Consider the following 20,991-nt stretch of genomic DNA (forward strand, 5'->3'; position numbering starts at 1 on the left):
TTCCGGTTTAGCAGTAACTTCCTAAAGTTCAGTCAGCAGGCACTCCTATGCCACCCCCGACCTCCTCCCTACCATTCCCCCCTCCTCCCTCAGACACACACCATCCCCCCTCTCCTCCCTCCCATGCCTCTACCCCTCCTCCCCACCCCTCTTCCCCTCCTCTCCCCCCCTCCCCACACCTCCCCCATTCCTCTCCCCCTTCTCCCCTCCCCATACATCCCCCTCTCATCTCCTCACTCTTTCTCACCCCTTCCTCCACTTCGCCCCCTCCTCCCCTCTTTTCTACCCCCCCCCCCCCCCGCCACTTCTCCTCCCCCCAGCAATCGCTTTTGTGTTCCCCAGCAACGCAGCCGGCCGCCGATGACAGGATATGGGGCTCTGACTGCGGGCTCTGTCTGTTCATTAAGGTCTGAAGACGATCAGCTGACTTCCCACCGCCCAATCCAGCAGAGAGGAGCGGAAACCCAGACTTACTCTGCCGCTGGCCCCAGCAGAGACTATTAGAACGGCATGGAGACCTGGTAAAGAGCCGGGAGAGGACAAGCAGAGAAGAACCATGGATGAGTCCAGTATTCTGAGACGCCGGGGGCTGCAGGTGAGGCCCGCTTTAATCTTGGGAACTTCTCAAAATGCCCGGGCATTCTGGTAGGCACCAAGGCTGGCAGTTGTTGAGCCCCCTTGCCTCTGCACGCTGGGCCAGTCCCACCGGATCTATGGGACCGGGTACCTTCTGCCCGTGAGGGTCCCCAACCTGACGCCTGATAGAGGGCTGAAAAAACATCATGTTCTGGGGTAATTATGCAACTCAGTCCGTGGCTCCCCAGACTCCAGCAGGAATCAGCTGGTAGCCTCGAACATGCATGGGGGGGGGGGGGGTGGAGGAACAGGTTAAGGGACAGGGGACACCTGGCTCTACTAAATCATATTCGTTCTCGACCGCCTTGGGGACCAGGACCTTGTGACCCCCTGGAGTTGAGGGCAGCCACTTCGCTTGTCTCCCTGCTCTCGATGGGGTTTGCCATAGGAAAACGTAACTTCCTCCAGCACAGATCTCTTCTCCCTGACACCTGCGAGCTGTGCTGGCCATGGGAGCGCCCCACCCATCTGGAGAAACCTTCGGGGCCCTTAGGTGGGAAAGTCTCCTCACAGACTGAGAGGAGGTGTCAGGTTTTAACGTGCTCCCCTTTTGTCCGCGAAGCCCCAAACTTAAGCAGAGCAGGAGACGAGGCAGGCTTCAGACAGTCTTAGCAGCAGTAGCCAGGGAGCCTGGGCTGATCCCCGCTGAGGTAGGTACGCAGAGTTTAAGGGGAACCAGAAGGGCCTGGATTGGGGGTAAAACCGGAGTTGGTGACATCACTTGGAAACGTTCTCAGCCCTGGGATGGCTCTTTGGCCCGATTCCTGGGGATGGCTACTCTTCAGTCCAGGAATTGGGCCAAAGAGCCATCCCAAGAAGTCACCTGTAGTATTCTTCTACTGTCTCCAACCGAGAGCTCAGAGGGTGACCAGGCTGCCCTCAGTCCCTCGACCTCCTCATGGGGTGGGTGTGTATGCGTGTGTGGGTGTGGTGAGGGACCCTGCCTAGTATTCCAGCTCTGCTTCAATTTTCTCCTACTCCCTTCTGCCCCCTCTCCCCCTCAAAGAGCCTACTGTGACTTCAGCTCCCTTTTTTTCTTCCTGTTCTTCTCCACTCCCACATTCCGGGGAGAGGCTGGAGTGTTGGGTTTGCAGGGGACGAGTAAGATTTATTCTGGGATGTTTTTGCAACATTACACTACAGGGATGGTAGGAGGTAAATAGATTGGGCCTTCTGTTTTTCCCCCCCACACACACACACCCTATCTTGAACCTATCTCTGTGCATTTGTTTCTAGATCTGTGGCTGTGGGTTGAGCTCCAAATTTAACACTGTGCTCCTGTCTTTAGTACTCATAAGACTGCTGCCTTCACTGAGCCCTGGTAGGGCCATGAGGAGGGCCATTGAGAGGCATTGAGGAAGAAGTCTAAAGACCCTTGGAAATAATAACAGATGCAGAGAGAATCTGCAAGGCCAGGGACTCCAGAGAATCTAGCCACCTACAGGACCAGGGACTCCCGTGTCTCTCTTCTTTGTTAGCTTTCTGGTCAGCCTTCTGGCTTGATATCGTTGAAGTGTTGAGGCCTACTTCACTGAAACGTAAGAGTTACAGCCCACCTGAAATCCCACCTCCTCGACAAGCTTTCCCCAATTAATTCCCAGCACCCTAAGTCATATCTGCCCATCGGCCATGTCTATCACTTATGTACACTGTGCATAAGTTGTTTCACTGTACAGTCCATTATTTGCTATGATTACTCTCTTTCTAAATCATTTCATATCTGACTCCCCCCACTCAAAATATAAATTCCTTGTGGGCAAGGAGTGTGTCACCTCTTTGGTTAGTACAGTACACTGGCCCCAGTGGGCACTCAATAAATGCTATTACTACTGTTATGTCAAGAAAAAGAAGAACTGAGATGCCCCGGGCCTAGTGGAAAGAACATGGACCTGGGAGTCAGAGGATCTGGGTTCCAATCCCAGCCTCCTGGGTGACCTTGGGAAAGTCATTTAACTTCTCTGTGCCTCAGTTTTTCCTCATCTTTAAAATGGGGATTCAATACCTGTTCCCCTCCTATGTAGACTGTGAGCCCCATGTGGGACTGTATCTGACCTGATTGACTTGTATCTACACTAGTGCTTAGAACAGTGCTTGACACAGAGCCAGCGTTCAAGATATATCATCATCATCATAATAAAGGCAAGTGGAGGGTTTCTTGGGAGACCTCCAATGGAGCTTTATCACAACCTGATGCCAACTGATGCCCGTGCCAGTTGAAAAACAACATGGCCTAGTGGGTAGAGCGTAGGCCTGGGACTCAGAAGGACCTGGGTTCTAATCCTGGCTCCACCACTTGTCTGCTGTGTGACTTTGGGCAAGTCACTTCACTTGTCTGGGCTTCAGTTACCTTGTCTGTGAAATGGGGATTAAGACTGTGCGCCCCATATGGGACAGGGACTGTATCCAATTTGATTAGCTTGTATCTACCCAACCACTTAGTATAGCACCTGGCACAACAAATACCATAGAAAACAAAACAAAAAAACTGACTCCTTGAAGTCCTTTCCAGCTTCAGCATTGCTTCAACAGTATGCTCTGGCACTGGCTTCTTGGTTCCTTTCTCAGTTTGACTTTTTTTAAAATCTTGCTATTTAACTTGCTACAAACCATTTCATTTCTCAGGGCTTTTAGTTTGCCAATCTGTTCAAGAGGGATAGCCATGCCCTCCTCACTGGACATATTCATTTTATGCTTGGCAACTCTGGGGTGAGGGGCACAGATGTGACCTCCTCCCCTTCCTCCCTCAAAGCTCTAGGGAGGAAGATTCTGTTCAGATTCTTTCAATTTGGCTATTTGTGGTCAGCCAGGCCCCAGGGGTAAAGCCCTTCATTCAGTTCTGATTGAGTTAACCACACCAGGGTCTGCTGTCTTAGAACACAAATGAATTAGCACCAAAGGGCATGAGGGAAATTTCCTTGCTGTTCTTGGGACAACAGCTAGGAGCAGAGTTATTTGCCACTGTATCAGTGTAGATCACTGAGCCCCTGACCGATCTGGCAGTTGCTTTATTCAGTGAACCCTACATGTGGGAGGGGGTCTGGAGAGTGTCCCCCCCGCATCACACCCAACCTAGCTGGGGAGAGAAAAGCTCTGTTATCACACCCTACCCGGGCAATTTTATGTGTGTGGATGTTAACCCATCAACAGGGAGAGCGGGGTGAATTCCCATCTGTGAGGATTAAGAGGGGGCAGATGGACTGGGGTGTCAGCAAATGTGTGGGTGGATGGGTCTGCACTCCTGTATTTGGATTCATGCATTCATTTGTGAGCAAGCTCAAATTCATCTGCAGGATGTGACTTGACAGGGGTGCAGTTCAGCAGACAAGCCTCTGAGTTGTAAAGTGATGGTTTCCTGAGCCCTCCATCCTGCAGGCATCCGGCTTTAGGTTGAATGACAATGGAAATTCCTTCCTTAGATCAAAACCAGAACCTTAATACACTAGAAAGAATTGCCATGGCTAGCTGAGTGGCTAGCAGTTTGGTGGCCTAGTGGAAAGAGTGCAGGGGTGTGTGTCAGAGGACCCAGGTTCTAATTTTGACTCCACCAGTTACCTGCTGTGTGACCTTGGGCAAGTCACTCCACTTCTCTGGACCTCAGTTTCCTTATATGAAAAATGTTTGTCATATGGTATTTGTTAAGTGCTTACTATGTGTCAAGGACTGTTCTAAGTTCTGGGGTAGATACAAGTTAATCGGGTTGGACACAGTCCCTGTCCTGCATGGGCCTCACAGTCTGATCAATCAATCAATTATATTGAGCACTTACTGTGTGCAGAATACTGTAGTAAATGCTTGGGTGAGAAGCAACATGGCTTAGTAGAAAGAACATGGACTTGGGAGTCAGAGGTCATGGGTTCTAATCCTGGCTCTGCCCCCTGTCAGCTGTGTGACTTTGGGCAAGTCATTTAACTTCTCTGTGCCTCAGTTACCTCATCTGTAAAATGGGGATTAATCAATCGAGACTGTGAGTCCCACATGGGACAACCTGATTACCTCGTATCTACCCCAGTGCACAGAACAGTGCGTGGCACATAGTAAGCGCTTAACAAATACCATCATTATTATTTATCATTTTTTATGGTATAAGAGATGATAGACACATTCCCTGTCCACAATGAGCTTATAGTCTAGAGGGCGATGGTGTTGAACGGTGATGAAATACCTGTTCTCCTTCTCCTTTAGTCTGTGGACCTTGGGTGGGATAAGGACTGTGTCTAATCTGTATCTACCCCATTGCTCAGTACAGTGCTTGACACATAGATTATTATTTTAGAATAAATATTAAATTTCTAATCCATGCCTCCTTTTAGGCCAGGAAGCCTTGGGGCAATCCAAATATTAACTTTTCATAGCTATGGAGAGACACTCCAATTACATATACACTGTTTTCTGTATGATAAATTCCAAGGATGGTTCTGGCAACTCTTTCCTAATGGCCTGTGACATTATTGACAGTGGTAGATGTCTCTTCTCCCCAATCCGATTACTAGATGGCTGAGTATTAGCCTGAACCTGGACATTCTCAGTTAAAAGCATTAAAGCTTTATCCAGTCAGGACCAGTTTATTCGTAAAAGTAAATCTGCTTTGTTAAAAAAAAAAAACACATCATAAAGGACAATCCGATCATTCATTGGCTGACCCACACAATGAGGATGCTCTCTAAACCAATCAAATGCAAGAGGTCAGTAACAGACTGTACAGTGAGTGAACAAGCCTAACAGCCTGCAGATGTTCTGCTGCATTGACAACTTTCGTAGATCAAAATGAAGTCAACATCAGTTATTCATTGTCACAATGATGTCATCAGAAAAGGGGCTGGTTAGAGGATTGACTTCTCCTGCTCTGAAAAATAAACATTACAGTTTGGTGGAACAGGAAGGGATAAAAATAAGAGAGTCATGGCAGATCTATTCTTCCTTCCTTGACCCAAACGATGTAGAAGATAGAATTACTCTTGTCACTTCCAGTTTTGTTTGCCAGAGAGTCAGAGCAGATATGAAAAAAAAAACCATCAAACCACCCCAAAGCAGAGAAAGCTGCATCTTCATCAAAATTTTCAGAGTACAGCAGTTCTTGGAATTTGTCTTATTTATTTTGAATATAACTAGTTTTGCATTGAACTTTTTGAAACTTCCTACGCCATATTTGGAGGGAGATTCCATACTTGAGAGAACTCCTGCAAAGCAGAACTCACTAGATTGTCAGCTCCTTGTGGGCAGCTAATGTGCCTACCAACTCTGTTGTATTATACTCTCCCAAGAGCTTAGTACAGTGCCCTGCACACAGTAAGCACTCAAATACCACTGATTGAGTGCCTGGTTCGATTTCCAGCTCTGCCACAGAGTAGGAACCCAGGACCTCAGCTTATTTTGATTTCCCCATTAGTCAGTAGTATTTATTGAACATTTACTCTGGGCAGGGCACTGTACTAAGCACTTGGGAGAGAACAGTAAGCTCACTGGGCAGGGAATGTCACTTTATTGTTGTATTGTACTTTCCCAAGCGCTTAGGTACAGTGCTTGGCACACAGTAAGCGCTCAGTAAATATGATTGAACGACTGACTGGATGAATGAACAGTAGAGTTAGTAGACATTGTCCCTGCCCTTGAAGAACATACAGTCTAGTGGGGGAGACAGACATTAAAAATAAACTGTAAGTAAGGGGGAAGTAACAGAGTTCAAATATAGCACCTAATATATGCGATTGAATGAATGTATACATAAATGCAGTGGGTTGGGGGTGTTGAGTACCCGAGTGGAAGTGCTGAAGTGGCAGTATGGGGGAAATAAGGTGGAGAGATGAGAGATTATTTGGGGAAGTCCTCCTGGAGGAGATAAGATTTCAAAAGGGCCTTGAGGATGGAGCGAGCTCTGGTGTGCCAGATGTGAGTAGGAGGGAGTTTACTGGCAAGTGGGAAAATGTGAGCAAGACATTTGAGGCAGAACAGCGAGTAGGTTAACTTGAGCATGAAGCTGGTGAGTTGGGGGAGAAGTGAGAAAAGAGAGTGGGTAAGTAGGAGGGAGGAAGCTTGTTGAATGCCTTAAAGCCAAGAGTTTCTGCTTGAGGTGGAGAGGAAAGGGTAGCCATTGGCAGGTTTTGAGGAGTGGGGGGACATGCATAGAATAATGTTTTAGAAGAATAATCTGGGCAGCAGAGTGAAGTGTAGACTGGAGAAGGGAGAGGCTGGAGGCTGGAAGGTCTATAAGGAGGATAGTGCAGTAGCTAAGTCAGGATATGATGATTGCTTGGACCAGCATGGTGACAGTTTGGATGGGGAGAAAGGGGCAGTTTCTGGAGGTATTGTGAAGAAAGATCTGACAAGGTTTAGTGACTGACTGAATATGGTGGTTGAAAGAGAGAGGAGTCAAGGATAATGCCAAGTTTTTGGATCTGTCTGCTTCATTTGAGTGCCAAAACCCTTGAGAGCATTATTATTATTATTATTATTGTTATTATTATTATTGTCAAATGCTTACTATGTGACCAGCACTGTATTAAGCATCTGGGTAGATACAAGATCATCAGGTCACGTACAAGTCTCCATCCTTCATGGGTTTGCAGTCTTCAAGAAAAATAGTGGTTTGAGCCCAGTCACAGATCAAATTCATTAATTCATTCATTCAATTGTATTTATTAAGTGCTTATTGTATGCAGAGCACTGTACTAAGCACTTGTGTAAGTACAATATAACAATAAACAGTGACAATTCCTGCCTGCAAGGAGCTCACAGTCTAGCAGGGGGAGACAGACATCAATACAAATAAATAAAATTACAGATATGTACATAAATTCTGTGGGTTTGGGATGGGGATGAATGAACAGAGTAAGTCAGGGTTACACAGAAGGGAGTGGGAGAAGAGAGAAGGTGGGCTTAGTCAGGGAAGGCCTCTTGGAGGAGACGTGCCTTCAATGAGGCTTTGAAGTGGGGAAGAGTAATTCTCTGTAGGATATGAGAAGGGAGGGCGTTCCAGGCCAGAGGCAGGAAGTGGGCAAGAGGTCAGCAGTGAGGTAGACGAGATCAGCACAGTGAGAAGGTTAGCATTAGAGGAGCAATGTATGTGGGGTCGGTTGTAGTAGGAAAGTAGCGAGATGAGGTGCCATGTACAGTGATGTGAAAGTCATGGGGAGGACAGGATTTGGGAGAGAAGATAAGAAGTTCTGTTTTAGACATATTAATTTTGAGGTGAGGGGAGGACATCCAAGTAGAGAAGTCTTGAAGGCCGGAGGAAGTGAGAGATTGCAGTGAGGGAGGGATAGGGTTGGAGATGTAGATTTGGGTATCATCCACATAGAGGTGGTAGTTGAAGCCATGGGAGTGAATGAGTTCTCCAAGGGAGTGGATGTAGATGGAGAATAGAAGGGGACCCAGAACTGAACCTTAAGGAACCCCCACAGTTAGGGGGTGGAGGCAGAGGAGGAGCCCGTGAAAGAGACTGAGAATGAGCGGCCAGAGAGATAGGAGAACCAGGAGAGGACAGTGTCAGTGAAGCCAAGGTTGGATAATGTTTCCAGGAGGAGGGGGTGGTCAACAGTGTCAAAGGCAGCTGAGACGTCGAGGAGGAATAGGATGGAGTAGAGGCCGTTGGATTTGGAAGGAAGGAGGTCATTTGTGACCTTTGAGAGGGCGGTTTCTGTGGAATGAAGGGGATGGAAGCCAGATTAGAGGTGGTCAAAGAGAAAATTGGAGGAGAGGAACTTGTCAGCAGCTGTAGACAACTCACTCAAGGAGTTTGGAGAGGAATGGTATGAGGGAGATGGGGTGATAACTGGAGGGAGCCATGGAATCAAGGGAGGGATTTTTAGGATGGGGAGACGTGGGCACGTTTGAAAGCAGTGAGGAAGAAGCCATTGGAGAATGAACAGTTGAAGCGTGGGAGTTAGGGAGCAAAGGAGGGAGCAAGGGTTTTGATAAGGTGTGAAAGAATGGGGTTGGATGTGCAGGTGAAGGGGGTGGATTTTGGGAGACGGCAGGAGATTTCCTCTAGAGATACTTTTGGGAAAGATGGGATAGTTGAAGGGGCAGGGGCTGGAAGGGACTGGGGAGAGGCAGGGGAGATTTTAGGGAGATCATGCCTGATAGTGTCAATTTTCCCAATAAAGTAGGGTCATTAGGGGCAAGGGACGGGGGACGTGGCGGGACAGAGAGTTTGAGGGAGTGAAATATCTGGATCAACCGAAGAGGGCAGTGGGCATGGGTGTCAATAAAGATGGAGAAATAATTTTGCTGGGTAGAGTTAAAACACACAGATAAACTTGAAGTGGATGAAGTCAGCCTAATATCTAGTTTTCCGCCAGCAGTGCTCTGCAGCTCATGCACAAGAGCGAAGGAGGCGGACTGTGGAGGTGATCCAGGGCTGTGGGTTAGTGGTACAAGATGGACAAAGGGATAGGGAGTGAGTGAGTTGAGTTCAGTAGAGAACGTGGTGTTGAGAACATTGATTTGGTCATCAAGGGAAGGTAGTTTAGGTATGGAGGCTACATGGGGCATGATGAGTTGAGAAAATTGGATGGGGTCAAGAGATCAGAGGTCAAAAGATGGACTAGCTACTCAACTGTCAACTCAACAGATGAAACAACTAAATAGTACATCTTCACTTGAACAAGTTGTATCATTGATTCTCCCACTCCCTTCTGTGTCACCCTGATTTGCTCCCTTTGTTCACCCCCTTCCTCAGCCCCACAGCACTTATGTACATATCCATAGTTCATTTATTTATATTAATGTCGGCCTCCCCCTCTAGACTGTAACCTCCTTGTGGTCAGAGTCTACCAACTCTGTTATTATATCATATTCTCCCAAGCGCTTAGTACAGTGCTCTGCACACAGTAAGCGCTCAATAAATACAATCAGTGGATTGATTTATAATGAAGCAGTTTTATTTTTGGTGGGGGGCGGGGAGAGGTACTTACAACGATCAAATGGGAAGGTGGCCTGACTGTTTATTTGATGCTTAGGAGCTACTAAGTTTTCAAGTATATAAAAAGCTATGGGGGACCAAACTGGGACTTAAATAATCTTGGCTCTTATGAAAGCAGTGTGTGCCTCCCAGAGGATTGGAGCTCTCCATCCAACTGTCTTCTCATCCTGGTTCACACCTCCCCCACTTCCCCAGAGATAGTCCTTCCCTCGTCCTCCATTATTAAGTGTGTAAAATGGTATGTTTCAATAATAAATAATTATTGAGCAACTACCCTATCCAGAGATCTGGGAGCCTTACCAGTGCTCTTGAGGAGCCTTATAGTTCTAATGGGGGAGACAGGTAGGCATGAGTCATACCCAGGCAGTGGAAGCAGGAGGAATGCTATAGATACAATTGGTAATCGCAAGAGTGTAAAAAAAGAATAAATAACTGGAGTATGCAAATTGATATATGCATAGGTGTAGAAGCGGTGTGGCCTAGTGGAAAGAGCACGGGAATGGGAATCAGTGGACTTGGGAGTTGTATGACCTTGGGGTAGTCACTTAGCTGCTCTGTGTCTCAATTTCCTCATTTATAAGTGCTAAGGATTGTGTTTGGGGGTGACAAATCCAGGGGTGGTGAAAATTCATCAGGTGGATTTTCAAGGGGGCTTTGAAGATGGGGAGGGAGTTCTAGGCAGCAGGAAGGGCGTGAGCAAAGGTTCAGGTATGAGGATTGAGAGTGAGGCATGATAAGAAGGTGAGCTCAGAAGAAGCCAAGAGTGTGAGCTGGGGTGTGGAGGGTGAGGGGAGCAGATATGTAAGAAGGAGAGAGTTTGGAAGGAGGAGTTATTTGGTGGGTGGGTGTGGGGGGCGGCAGAGAAGAGCACCAGCAATTGCTAGCCTCCACCTCACCCCAACATTTCTGTCTTGTGCCACTTGGAGTTCGAAAGCTGCTCTTCTGTGGCTCCCAAAGCCAATATATGGGGCCACCCTGGTCTGTGACCTGACTGGTGGTGAGTTCCATTTCTGTTACCGAAAGAGCATGAAGAAATGGGTTCCAAGGTACAGCAGGAGGGACTTGTAACTCAAGGGATTGAGGACACCGGAACAACATTCTGGAAGCAGCGTGGCTCAGTGAAAAGAGCACGGGCTTTGGAGTCCGAGGTCATGGGTTTGAATACCGACTCTGCCACTTGTCAGCTGTGTGACTTTGGGCAAGTCACTTGACTTCTCTGTGCCTCAGTTACCTCATCTGGAAAATGGGGATTAAGACTGTGAGCCCCACGTGGGACAACCTGATCACCTTGTGTCCCCACAGCACTTAGAACAGTGCTTTGCACATAGTAAGTGCTTAATAAATGCCATTATTATTATTATAACATTCCCAAGGAAGATCGGGGGCTTTCCCCTGGAAATTTTTAAGAAAAGGATACCTAGATATAGCTGCTTTAGGTGAAAGCCTCTCTCAAAGTCCCTTTCAGCACCATGACCCTATGGTTCCATATTGGAACAATGACTCCTGGAGGCTCCTTTTTACCTAGCTGGTCTGCCAGCACTTTGCAGCTACAGATAGGTGATTTCCATTTTCAGAAGCTTGGAGACTCTTCATAGCTTACCCAGAAAGTACAATGTGAAGGGGGAGAAAGGTGCTAGGTTCCTATTGTCCCATTCCCTGCTACCCACTCTGGATCGTGCTCTCTCTCTTTCTTTTTTTTATGGTATGTTATGCCTTTACTATGTGCCAGGCACTGTGCTAAGCGACAGAGTAGATACAAGCTAATCAGGTTGGACAGTGTCCCTGTCCTTCATGGGGCTCACAATCTTAATCCCCATTTTACAGATGAGGTAACTGAGGGCCAAAGAAGTTAAGTAATTTGCCCAAGGTCACACAGCAGACAAGTGGCAGAGCTGAGATTAGAACCCAGATCCTCTACTCCCAGGCCTGGGCTCTTTCCACTAGGCCACGCTTGTGGGATAATGACAGAAAAACACCAAATGGGTTCAACAGTGCAAGCAGGCACCAAGTTAAGTTCCTTGAAAACGTGCTTGCATTATGAATGGTTGCACTGTGGGGTATGTTTTTCCATAGACTTACATTTCATATATTAGGATCTGTTCCAGAACCTCAGGAAAAACTAACATAAAATTCCTTTATATGCTTATATACTCCTTATAGGCAGGGAACGTGTCTACCAACTGTTATATTGTACTCTCCCAAGCGTTCAGTACTGGGCTCTGCACACAGTAAGTGCTCAATACGATTGACTGATGCTGTGATGAAAAAGTCACTAAACTCTTGTTTAATCTTTATATTCTGGTAATTGAATGTGTAATGTCACAATATTAAACGAGGAGTTTTAGTGCGATTATGAATCTTTGCAAAAGGCTCAATCGTATTTATTGAGTGCTTACTGTGTGCAGAGCACTGTACTAGGAGCATGGGGGAAGGCAGTATAACAGAGTTGGTAGACATGTTCCCTGCCGACAGTGAGCTTACAGTCTAGTGGGGGAGATAGACATTAATATAAATAAATTATAAATATGTACATAGTGCTGTGGGGCTGATAAGGGGTGAATAAAGAGAGCAAATCCAAGTGCAAGGGAGACACAGAAGGGGAAAGGAGGGCTTTGTCAGGGAAGGCCTCTTGGAGGAGATGTGCCTTCTATAAGGCTTTGAAGGGGGAGAGAGTAATTGCCAGCAAGGAGGAGGAAGGGCGTTCCAGTCCAGAGGCAGGATGTGGGCGAGAGGTCAGTGATGAGATAGACGAGATCGAGGTACAGTGGGTAAATTGGCATTAGAGAAGCACAGTGTATGTGTTGGGTTGAAGTAGGAGAGCAGCAAAGTAAGGTAGTTTCTAGAAGTGGAAACTTGTTCTACTGACTGTGGTAATGACATCCACTTTGGAAAGACTTTGGCTGCTACAAAACACCTTTGAACTCCTCTCTTCATTAGAATAAGGAGTAGCCTTCTTCAATGATAAATTCATCCACTTTCTGATACGAGCCTTTTTAATCCCAAGATTTTAGCTGGTGGTAGGGAATCCATAACTTCTGCATCTGTTTTGGTGTCTTGCAGTGATGCATTGGATTGTCAAAGATCGATGAGGTCCTCTTTGGGCAATGATTCATCGGAATGAGATGCAATTAACTCGTGGACATCTGCATCATCCACTTCTAAATTGATTGGCCTCCCCAGCTCAACAACTTCTTTGGTTATATTAATTGGAATGAGATGCAATTAACTCGTGGACATCTACATCATCCATTTCTAAATTGATTGGGCTCCTCAGCTCAACAACTTCTTTGGTAATCTGCTCAGGAGCCTCTTAAATACCTTGGAAATCAGACACCAACTGCAGGGTGGAGGGGGGAGAGGCTCGTTGTTGATTACTTAATCTCAGCCCATTTGGGGAGAGGGTGGGGAAGGATTTACTTATTTACTTTCCCCTACTCCTTCTCCCTTCTTGTTGTCTTTGCACTTGTATTTGTACCCTTTAAGCAACTGGTACTCACACCCACCCTCAGTCCCACAGCACTTATATATGCATCTGTAATTTATTTTCAAGTCTCTCTCCCTCTCTAGACTACAAACTCATTGTTGGTAGGGAACATTTCTACCAACTCTGTTGTGTTATACTCTTCCAAACTCTTAGTACAGTGCTCTGCGCACAGTAAGTGTTCAATAAATACCACTCATTGATCGTTTACCTGTAGATCTGGGACTGGCCCCTGGGCCTAGGCGAGGTCTAAGGCAGCAAGCCACACAGGTGGCAACTCCAGGGTGGTTACTTTGTGGAATGGGTTTTGGTATTTTGGTAATTTTGGTATTTTATTTTTTATGTTATTTAAGTGCTTACTATCAATCAATCAATCGTATTAATTGAGCGCTTACTGTGTGCAGAGCACAGTACTAAGCGCTTGGGAAGTACAAGTCAGCAACACACAGAGACGGTCCCTACCCAACAGTGGGCTCACAGTCTAGAATGGGGAGACAGAGAACCAAACAAAACATATTAATAAAATAAATAGAATAGATATGTACAAGTAAAATAAATAAATAGAGTAATAAATACGTACATATATATATATATATATATACAGGTGCTGTGGGGAAGGGAAGGAGGTAAGGCGGGGGGGGGCGGGAGGGGATGGAGAGGAAGGAGGCCAGGCACTATACTAAGCCCTGGGGAAAATAGAAACTCATCAAGTTGGACACAATACATGTCCCACATGGGGCTCGCAGTCTTAATCCCCATTTTACTGACAAGGTAACTGAAGCACAGAGAAGTTAAGCGACATGCTCAAGCCAAAACAGCAGACAAGTGGCGGAGCTGGAATTAGTAATAATAATTTTGGTATTTGTTAAGCGCTTTCTATGTGCCAGCCGCTGGTGGATTCAGGCAAATCAGGTTGGACACATGCTCTGTCCCACATGGGGCTCACAGTCTCAATCCCCATTTTACAGATGAGTTAACTGAGGCACAGAGAAGTCATGTGACTCTCCTCAGGTCACACAGCAGACAAGTGGCAGAACCAGGATTAGAACCCATGGCCTTCTGACTCCCAGGTCTGTGCTGTATCCGCTACTCCATGCTGCGACCCAGGTCCTTCTGACTTCCTGGCCCGTGCTCTATCCATTAGGCCACACTGCCTCCGGTTTTAACCTGGAGCATGTCAGTACAGTAAGCGTAGTAGAGGGCAACAAGGAAGGTGCTGGATGGGGAGGGAGGGGAATGGGGTGAGGCCTGAGCCAGGGAAACTGAACATGGGGGCTCCACACTTCTAGTTCTACTTACTATGGGCCTGGCATTACTGACCAGCCTCGGGGAGCTGAGACAGGTGAAATGGCAGTCCCCTGTGTCCTCAGGGATGGGCAGGGAATGTGTCTGTTTATTGTTGCATTGTATTCTCCCAAGAGCTACTCAGTAAATACGATTGAATGAATCCTTCAGGGAGGGACTGGAGACAAGCAATTGAAGGAGCTTGGTTTTACCCATAGCATAAGTTCAGGATCCTGCGGTTGTGTAGGGTAAAACTACAATGTGGTAGTGGTGAGTTGAGTGTGTCTATAATATCCCTTTCCCATGCAATTCCCGCACATTCAGTATAGGAGAATCAGATTCAGTGATCCAAGAAGTCTGAGCAAATGCAAAGTGCTATTTAGACCCTCCATCTCTTCCCCCTCCTTGGGCTCAATAGGTTGAAGTCTGCGAGCACTGTGGGTGGGAGGAGCAGAGTGGAGCAGCCCATCTTACATTGTTATGATCTAAACAGACGATGCCTCTGCTCCCCTTGGGTGGTGGAGTCCTGCCCTGTCACTTCTACTGCAGCCAGAAGCCCTTGGGGTCGTAACGGAAGGTGGGGAGCTGGAGCCCCAGGACTGTGAAAGTGAGGCTGTGACGAACATCTACGCCTCCTCTGGAGGGAAAAGTCGGACGAAAATGCCTCCCTTTGCTGCATTTAAAAGGGAAACTGGATCTTTTGTATTCCTCAGAGTTGCTGGAAATCTCTGACATCACCAGTTTCCATGGTAAACGTCTTCCTGGGTATTGCCAGAAAAGCTTTGATGTGGGCCGAGAGGAGCATTTCTCGACTCATTAAGTGATCCCCACTTAAAAAATAAACCATCCTTTCCATAGGCAAGAACACTTCTTTCTCGCCCTGCCCCCTCTCCTCTCCCCCCCCCCCCGCAAAAAAACCAATCCCTCATTATCCATAGGGCCCTAGCAGTGTCTTATTCTGTGTTACACAAAAGAAATGAAATCTAATTGACTCATCAGTAAAGCCATGGAAGTAATGGAGAGACTGAAATGCTAAAGGTGGGCGGGATCTCCTTGCTGGAAATGGGAGAGGAGCATGTCGGGGGCAGTGTGTGGGTGTATGTGTAGGGGGGAACTGGGCTGGGGGAAGCCAACTCCTGTAAATACCATGATCCCCCTAGGTGCCAGGGGATCTCAGACTTCATTTTGACACCCCATCCACGTGCTTGTAACCCATGGCATAGGGTGTGGCAGGGAGCTGCCATGATCACTCAGCTGGTAGCTATGGCCTGGACATGGGGAGACTAAGGTTTCCGCTCCCACCTGTATCTCTCTACCCCAGTGACTGCTACTGGAAAAATGAGAGGGGCCGTGTAGCCATAGGGAGCTAGGGGCAGATGGGGCCGGGCCCCCACAAAATGGCTACCCTCTTCCACCTCAGGAATAAGAGGATACATCAGAGGAGTGCTCCCCAGCTAGCACTAAGATACCAATGTTCTCAGGTGCTCTCTCTGCCCCACATTCCCACATGTTGCTTTGTCCGGTCGACGGTCGACTCTCCTTCCAGAAGTGATGCTGGGAGCCCACATTGGCCATGAAACCCAGAGACGCTCCCCAGGTTAACCTTTGCTGTCCCCACCTACAGCCCTTACTCTGCTAGTGAATAAACAGCTCTGGCACAGGTATTGAAGCTGGCTAGAAAGATGAACAAAACTCTTCTGGTGCAGGCAATCTGACCTCAGGATAAGTGGGAGACCTCTGTTGAAACCGAGTGGAGACCGGCATCTCCTTTCTTTTTAAATGGAACTGTACTAAACACTGGGGTAGATATAAGCTAATCGGATTGGACACAGTCCATGTCCCACATGGGGCTCATGGTCTTAATCCCCATTTTACAAATGAGGTAATTGAGGCCCAGAGAAATGAAGTGGCTTTCCCAAGGTCCCACAGCAGACAAGTGGAGGAGCCGGAATTAGAACCCATGACCTTCCGACTTCCAGGTGCATTGCTCTGTCCACTATACCATGCTGCTTTTCAGTAGTAAATGTCCATCCCTGCCTCTGGGTGACCTGGTGAGAGGCGATTCCTTAGCCTGGGGTCTTTGTCATCTCTTGAAAAATCTCCCTTGGCCATCGGAGGGGTTCTGCCAGCTTGCGAGTGGCCACCCAGCAACTACAACTGACAGCTTTCTTTTTCTCTTTGCAGAAGGAACTGAGTTTGCCCCGGCGAGGAAGGGCGTAAGTACCAGCCTCTGGCCCTAGTCATTTTTCTCAATGTCAGAGACCCTGGCCTTGATGAGGAAATCTGTTCTCCGGATTGTGAAGTATTGGTTCCTACTATGAATGAACATGTAGGGATGAATGTTGATTATGAACAGGTCTTCTTTTCAAAGTGAAGTAGCGTGGCCTAGTGGAAAGAGCACAGGCCTGGGAGTCAGAGGACCTGGGTTCTAATTCCAGCTCCTCCATTTGTCTGCTCTGTGACCTTGGGCAAGTCACTTCTCTGTGCCCCAGTTGCCTCATAATTAAGACTGAGGCCCACCTGGGACATGGGCTGTGTCCAATCTGATTAGCTTGTATCAACCCCAGTGCTTAGGACAATGCTTGGCACATAGTAAGCACTTTTTTAAAAAAGTGGCTTTACTTTCACTTGGCCCTGCCAGATCTTTTGGGTCACTTTCTTTTGGCTCATTCAGGACACTTTTAAGTCACTTGTCAGTATTCATAAGACTCCCCTTTCATTTTAACTCCAGGTGGAAATCTGGAGAATTACTTTTAAGGATTGCTTGCTTTGTTTTTAAATGGATACAGTCCCGTAAGGACCCCTGCTGTAAGAGGGAAAGCATATAGACCACTGAAGAAATCTAGTTTTGACTAAAGGTTATCAGTCAATCTCAATCCTAAGAGTCTCATGAAGGTGAATAAAAAAGGGTAATAGTTTATGTTGATTTCCTAGGTGAAGCAATTCTGAAAATTGTGTTTTTGATTCTTTTGAAATTTGTTTTTGATAGGGTTTGGCAACAAACTGATTGTTTATTTCTACGTATTCCCAGATATGACTCTGAATCTATAGCAACAATATTCAATCAAAATCTGGCATATCGAAATAATAGTTGGTTTAATAGCATGACCTAGTTTTATTGCGAGGAGGGGAGCTAGGAAAATATTGAGTGGCTCAGGGACCCTCAGTTCAAAAGCGTGAGGAACCATTCTAATAGAGATCCTCGAGGGGGTTGTACCCCAGCCAGGCTTGTAGCTGATCTGAGACTTCCACTGGGGGATTCCTGAATATATCTGTGATACAGCCTAATAGGAACTGACTGTCTGGAGAACTACTGGGATTTTCTCTCATCCACCACCCTCCCCACCTTCAAAACCCTCCTATAATCACCTCTCCTGCAAGAAGCCTACCCTGACTAAACCCTCATTTCCTTTATCCGCCCTCCTCTCTTTGTCAACTCTGCACTTGCCTGTGTACCCCATCAACACGTTGATACCCAGCCCCACAGCACTTATGTAAACTTTCTTATACTCTATTTCCCCTCTCTGTAATTTATTTTAATGTCATGGACTGTAATCTCCTTGTGGGCAGTGTTTACCAACTCTGTTGTATTGTACTTTCCCAAGTGCTCAGTTCAGTGCTGTGCAATCAATTGATCAATCAATATGTGAGGAGCAGTATAGCCTAGTGGAAAGAGCATAGGCCTGGGCATCAGAAGGTCTGGGTTCTAATCCAGACTCCACCATGTACCTGCCAGACGACGTGGGCAAGTCACTTCCCTGTGCCTCCGTTTCCTCATTTGTGAAATGGATATTCAATCCTTGTTCTTTCTCCTACTTACACTGTGAGTCCCACTGGGGCAGGGACTGTGTCTGACTTAACTTGTGTCTCCCCCAGCACTTAGAACAATGCTTGACACATAGTAAGTGCTTAACAAATACCATAATTATTATTGTCTGTCAGATTAAGATGCCACTGGAGAGGAGGAAGTTCCAGGCCAGGGGAACAGCATGAGCAAGGGGATGGAGGCTGGAAAGTGGAGAAAGAGGTTCAGTTGGAAGGTTATCTTGCAGGAACAAAGAGAGCAAGCTGGAGAGTAGCAGGTTGAAGAGGGCTGGTTTGTTAAAGGGAGAGAGTAGGTGGAGAGCCTTGAAACCAATTGTGAGGGGTTTTTGCTGGTTGCGGAGAGGAGTGGGAAGCCATTAGAGAGGAGATGAGACACTTCAAGAAGATAATCTGGGCAGCAGCTTGTAGTGTAGATGACAGTGGGAAGAGGTTGGAGGCAGGGAAACCTGTGCTTTGCCCCTTGTCCACCAGGTGCTTCTTACCTGAGAGCACAGCAGATAAACTCTTACAGAAATATCTAGCCTAAGGCAAATACACCTGGTAACTTCCCATCAGCCAGAGTGGGTTATAGGAGGTGAAGGCTCCACTTAGATTTTCCTGGGTGTGTTGTAAATAATAATAATAATGATAGCATTTATTAAGCGCTTACTATGTAAAAACACTGTTCTAAGCACTGGGGAGGTTACAAGGTGATCAGGTTGTCCTGTGGGGGGCTCACAGTTTTCATCCCCATTTTACAGATGAGGTAACTGAGGCACAGAGAAGTTGAGTGACTTGCCCAAAGTCACACAGCTGACAAGTGGCGGAGCTGGGATTTGAACCCATGACCTCTGACTCCAAAGCCCGTGCTCTTTCCACTGAGCCATGCTGTAAAGAAAGTAGGGATTAACTAAGGAGTGTGACACAGCCCAGATATGAAAGGGGTGGTGGGGAGGAAATCTGCTCTTTGACCTCTGGATTGTCTTGCATCTATCCAGTCTGTAATAGGGGACTGGAGAGCTACAGATTTTACCGTGGGTCTGTGACATAGGAGCAACAGTCCTGTGCTAGGTTTATGCCAACATAATTATCAAAGGGTCAGACTGTTACTGCTCCCCACCCCCATTTCCAGTGGCACTGCTGAGCCCAAGTCCAGCTACTCTAACTTTGGAGCTATTTCTGAACCAATGCTTTATCAGGGGAGCTTGAGAAGGGGAAGGGAGTGCTGTCAGGGTCCCCCCAGGGTCCCTGCTCACCCCTGAGAAAAGGCACACCATATGGGCCCCTCCCTGAGGCTAAATTGGCAACAAACAGCTCAGCTACACAGCTCCCACTCCCTAGCACTCTGCCAAAAGAAAAGATACTCTGGGGGAGGGAGGAGGCGGCTGCAGAGGAACCGGCCCGGCTGCGAGAACAAGCTGAACTGGGTCCAGTGGGGAAGGCTGGGTGCTGAAGAAAGCATGGTTCTTTGCCACACTTCGTGCATTCACCTTCTATCTGGAGCCGGGGGTTGGGGAAAATCGAAGGCCACCATGCCCTTTCCTACTTCAGAAGGCACCTCTCTGAACCTGTGCCACTCAGAGTGGAAACTCCAGGAAGGCACTGATCTAATTCTGGCTCCAGCAGCTGGGTACATTTTACATCTGGATGCTCTGTGCCACAGTTTCACAACCTGTAAAATGGTCAGAACCATCTAGACCCATGTTTGTCAACTGAGCCTCTTTAGGGCACGAAGTAATCGCCTGTGCAGCCTCTCATGTAAGAGCAGGGGCTGTCTAAGAGTTCTGGCTAACTGGCGAGAAGGCGGGCAGCCTCGTCCCACGACGGCAGCCAGTCTATGGAGTCTGAGGAAGTCGTGACTAGGCCTGTGGCGAGGGGTAAGAAGTGGGGAATGATCCCCGCTTCTTTCCCAGGTGCAGGAGGGACCTCACGGCTTTGCATCTCCTGGCACCTCATCTCCCGGCACCTGCCGCCTCCGCAGCGCAGCACCTTATTTTCTTTATTACTCACAGCTCACCTGGCTGGGAGAAGGAGGGGGTGCGGGGGTGCGTACTGAGGAGTCGTGCCTGGAGGGACCTGGGTGCATCCCCGCCCCCCCCCCATTGGCCCCTCCCCATTCTGAGTCTCGGGGTTTTCTGCCGCTCTCCCACCTCCCATCCTGAGGTGGAGGCGGCTGTCGGAGCTGCGTGGTGCCCCTTGGGGCTCTCCCTGGCAGCGTTCGTGGAACGCAGGTGTGACGTACCTGGCCCGAGGCTCCCCCGAGCCTGGGGAAACCCCCGGGCCATGGGTCCCACCTGGGAGACCCCCTCCCCCGAGGGTGGGGAATCCCCCTGGGCTACGGGTCCCACCTGGGAGAGACACCGGTCCCTTTGCACCGCTCGCCTCCCCTTGGTGGCACCCCAGGCCCCAGTTCCCCATTTTCTATTTCCTTCCTCCGGTTGACGGTGGCTGCTGTTGCTGCCGCCGCGGGGGGCGGGCGCATCTGTGGGCTGGGGCTCGGGGCCAGCGCTCGTCGCCGGGGACCGGCCCCGTACTGAGGGGGAGGCGGGGGCGGATGACAGTGGCGAGGGGAGGGACGGGCGGGTGGGCAGGCAGGCGGCCGGCCTGAGCGTGGATGTGCGGTGCTCCTCCCCGCTCCCGCTCTCCGCGCTCCGGCCGGGTGCGCGGGCGGCCCCCGGCTGTGCGCGCGGCGCCTAGCCGTCCTCGCGCCAGCCGCGCGCGGGAGGGGGTGGGGAGGGAGTCGGGTGGGGGGGGTAGCGTAGGCAGTGGGGCAGTTGCGGGGGGGGGGGGCGGGGAGGCGGCCGCCCGCAGCCATGAAGTCCCGGCGAGACAAACTGAAAATCCCGTCCCTGACCTTGGAGTGAGT

General features: G+C 48.4%; 1 protein-coding gene across 2 annotated transcripts in view; it reads left to right on the top strand.

Moving 5' to 3' along the window:
• The first annotated feature begins 527 nt into the window (after window positions 1-527).
• MAST3 (microtubule associated serine/threonine kinase 3) overlaps window positions 528-20,991 on the top strand; it is a 110,298-nt gene continuing 89,834 nt past the window's right edge. The window contains exons 1-2 of one of the 2 annotated variants that reach the window (XM_038772172.1): window positions 528-595; window positions 16,506-16,537. In XM_038772172.1, the coding sequence (XP_038628100.1) occupies window positions 557-595; window positions 16,506-16,537 (71 nt within the window). In that variant the 5' untranslated portion in view covers window positions 528-556. Of the gene's footprint in view, window positions 596-16,505; window positions 16,538-20,937; window positions 20,986-20,991 lie in introns of those variants that run through there. The other variant, XM_038772169.1, reaches the window with a different exon arrangement.

This window comes from Tachyglossus aculeatus, chromosome X1 (assembly GCF_015852505.1).
Source record: "Tachyglossus aculeatus isolate mTacAcu1 chromosome X1, mTacAcu1.pri, whole genome shotgun sequence".
Classification (NCBI taxonomy): domain Eukaryota; kingdom Metazoa; phylum Chordata; class Mammalia; order Monotremata; family Tachyglossidae; genus Tachyglossus; species Tachyglossus aculeatus.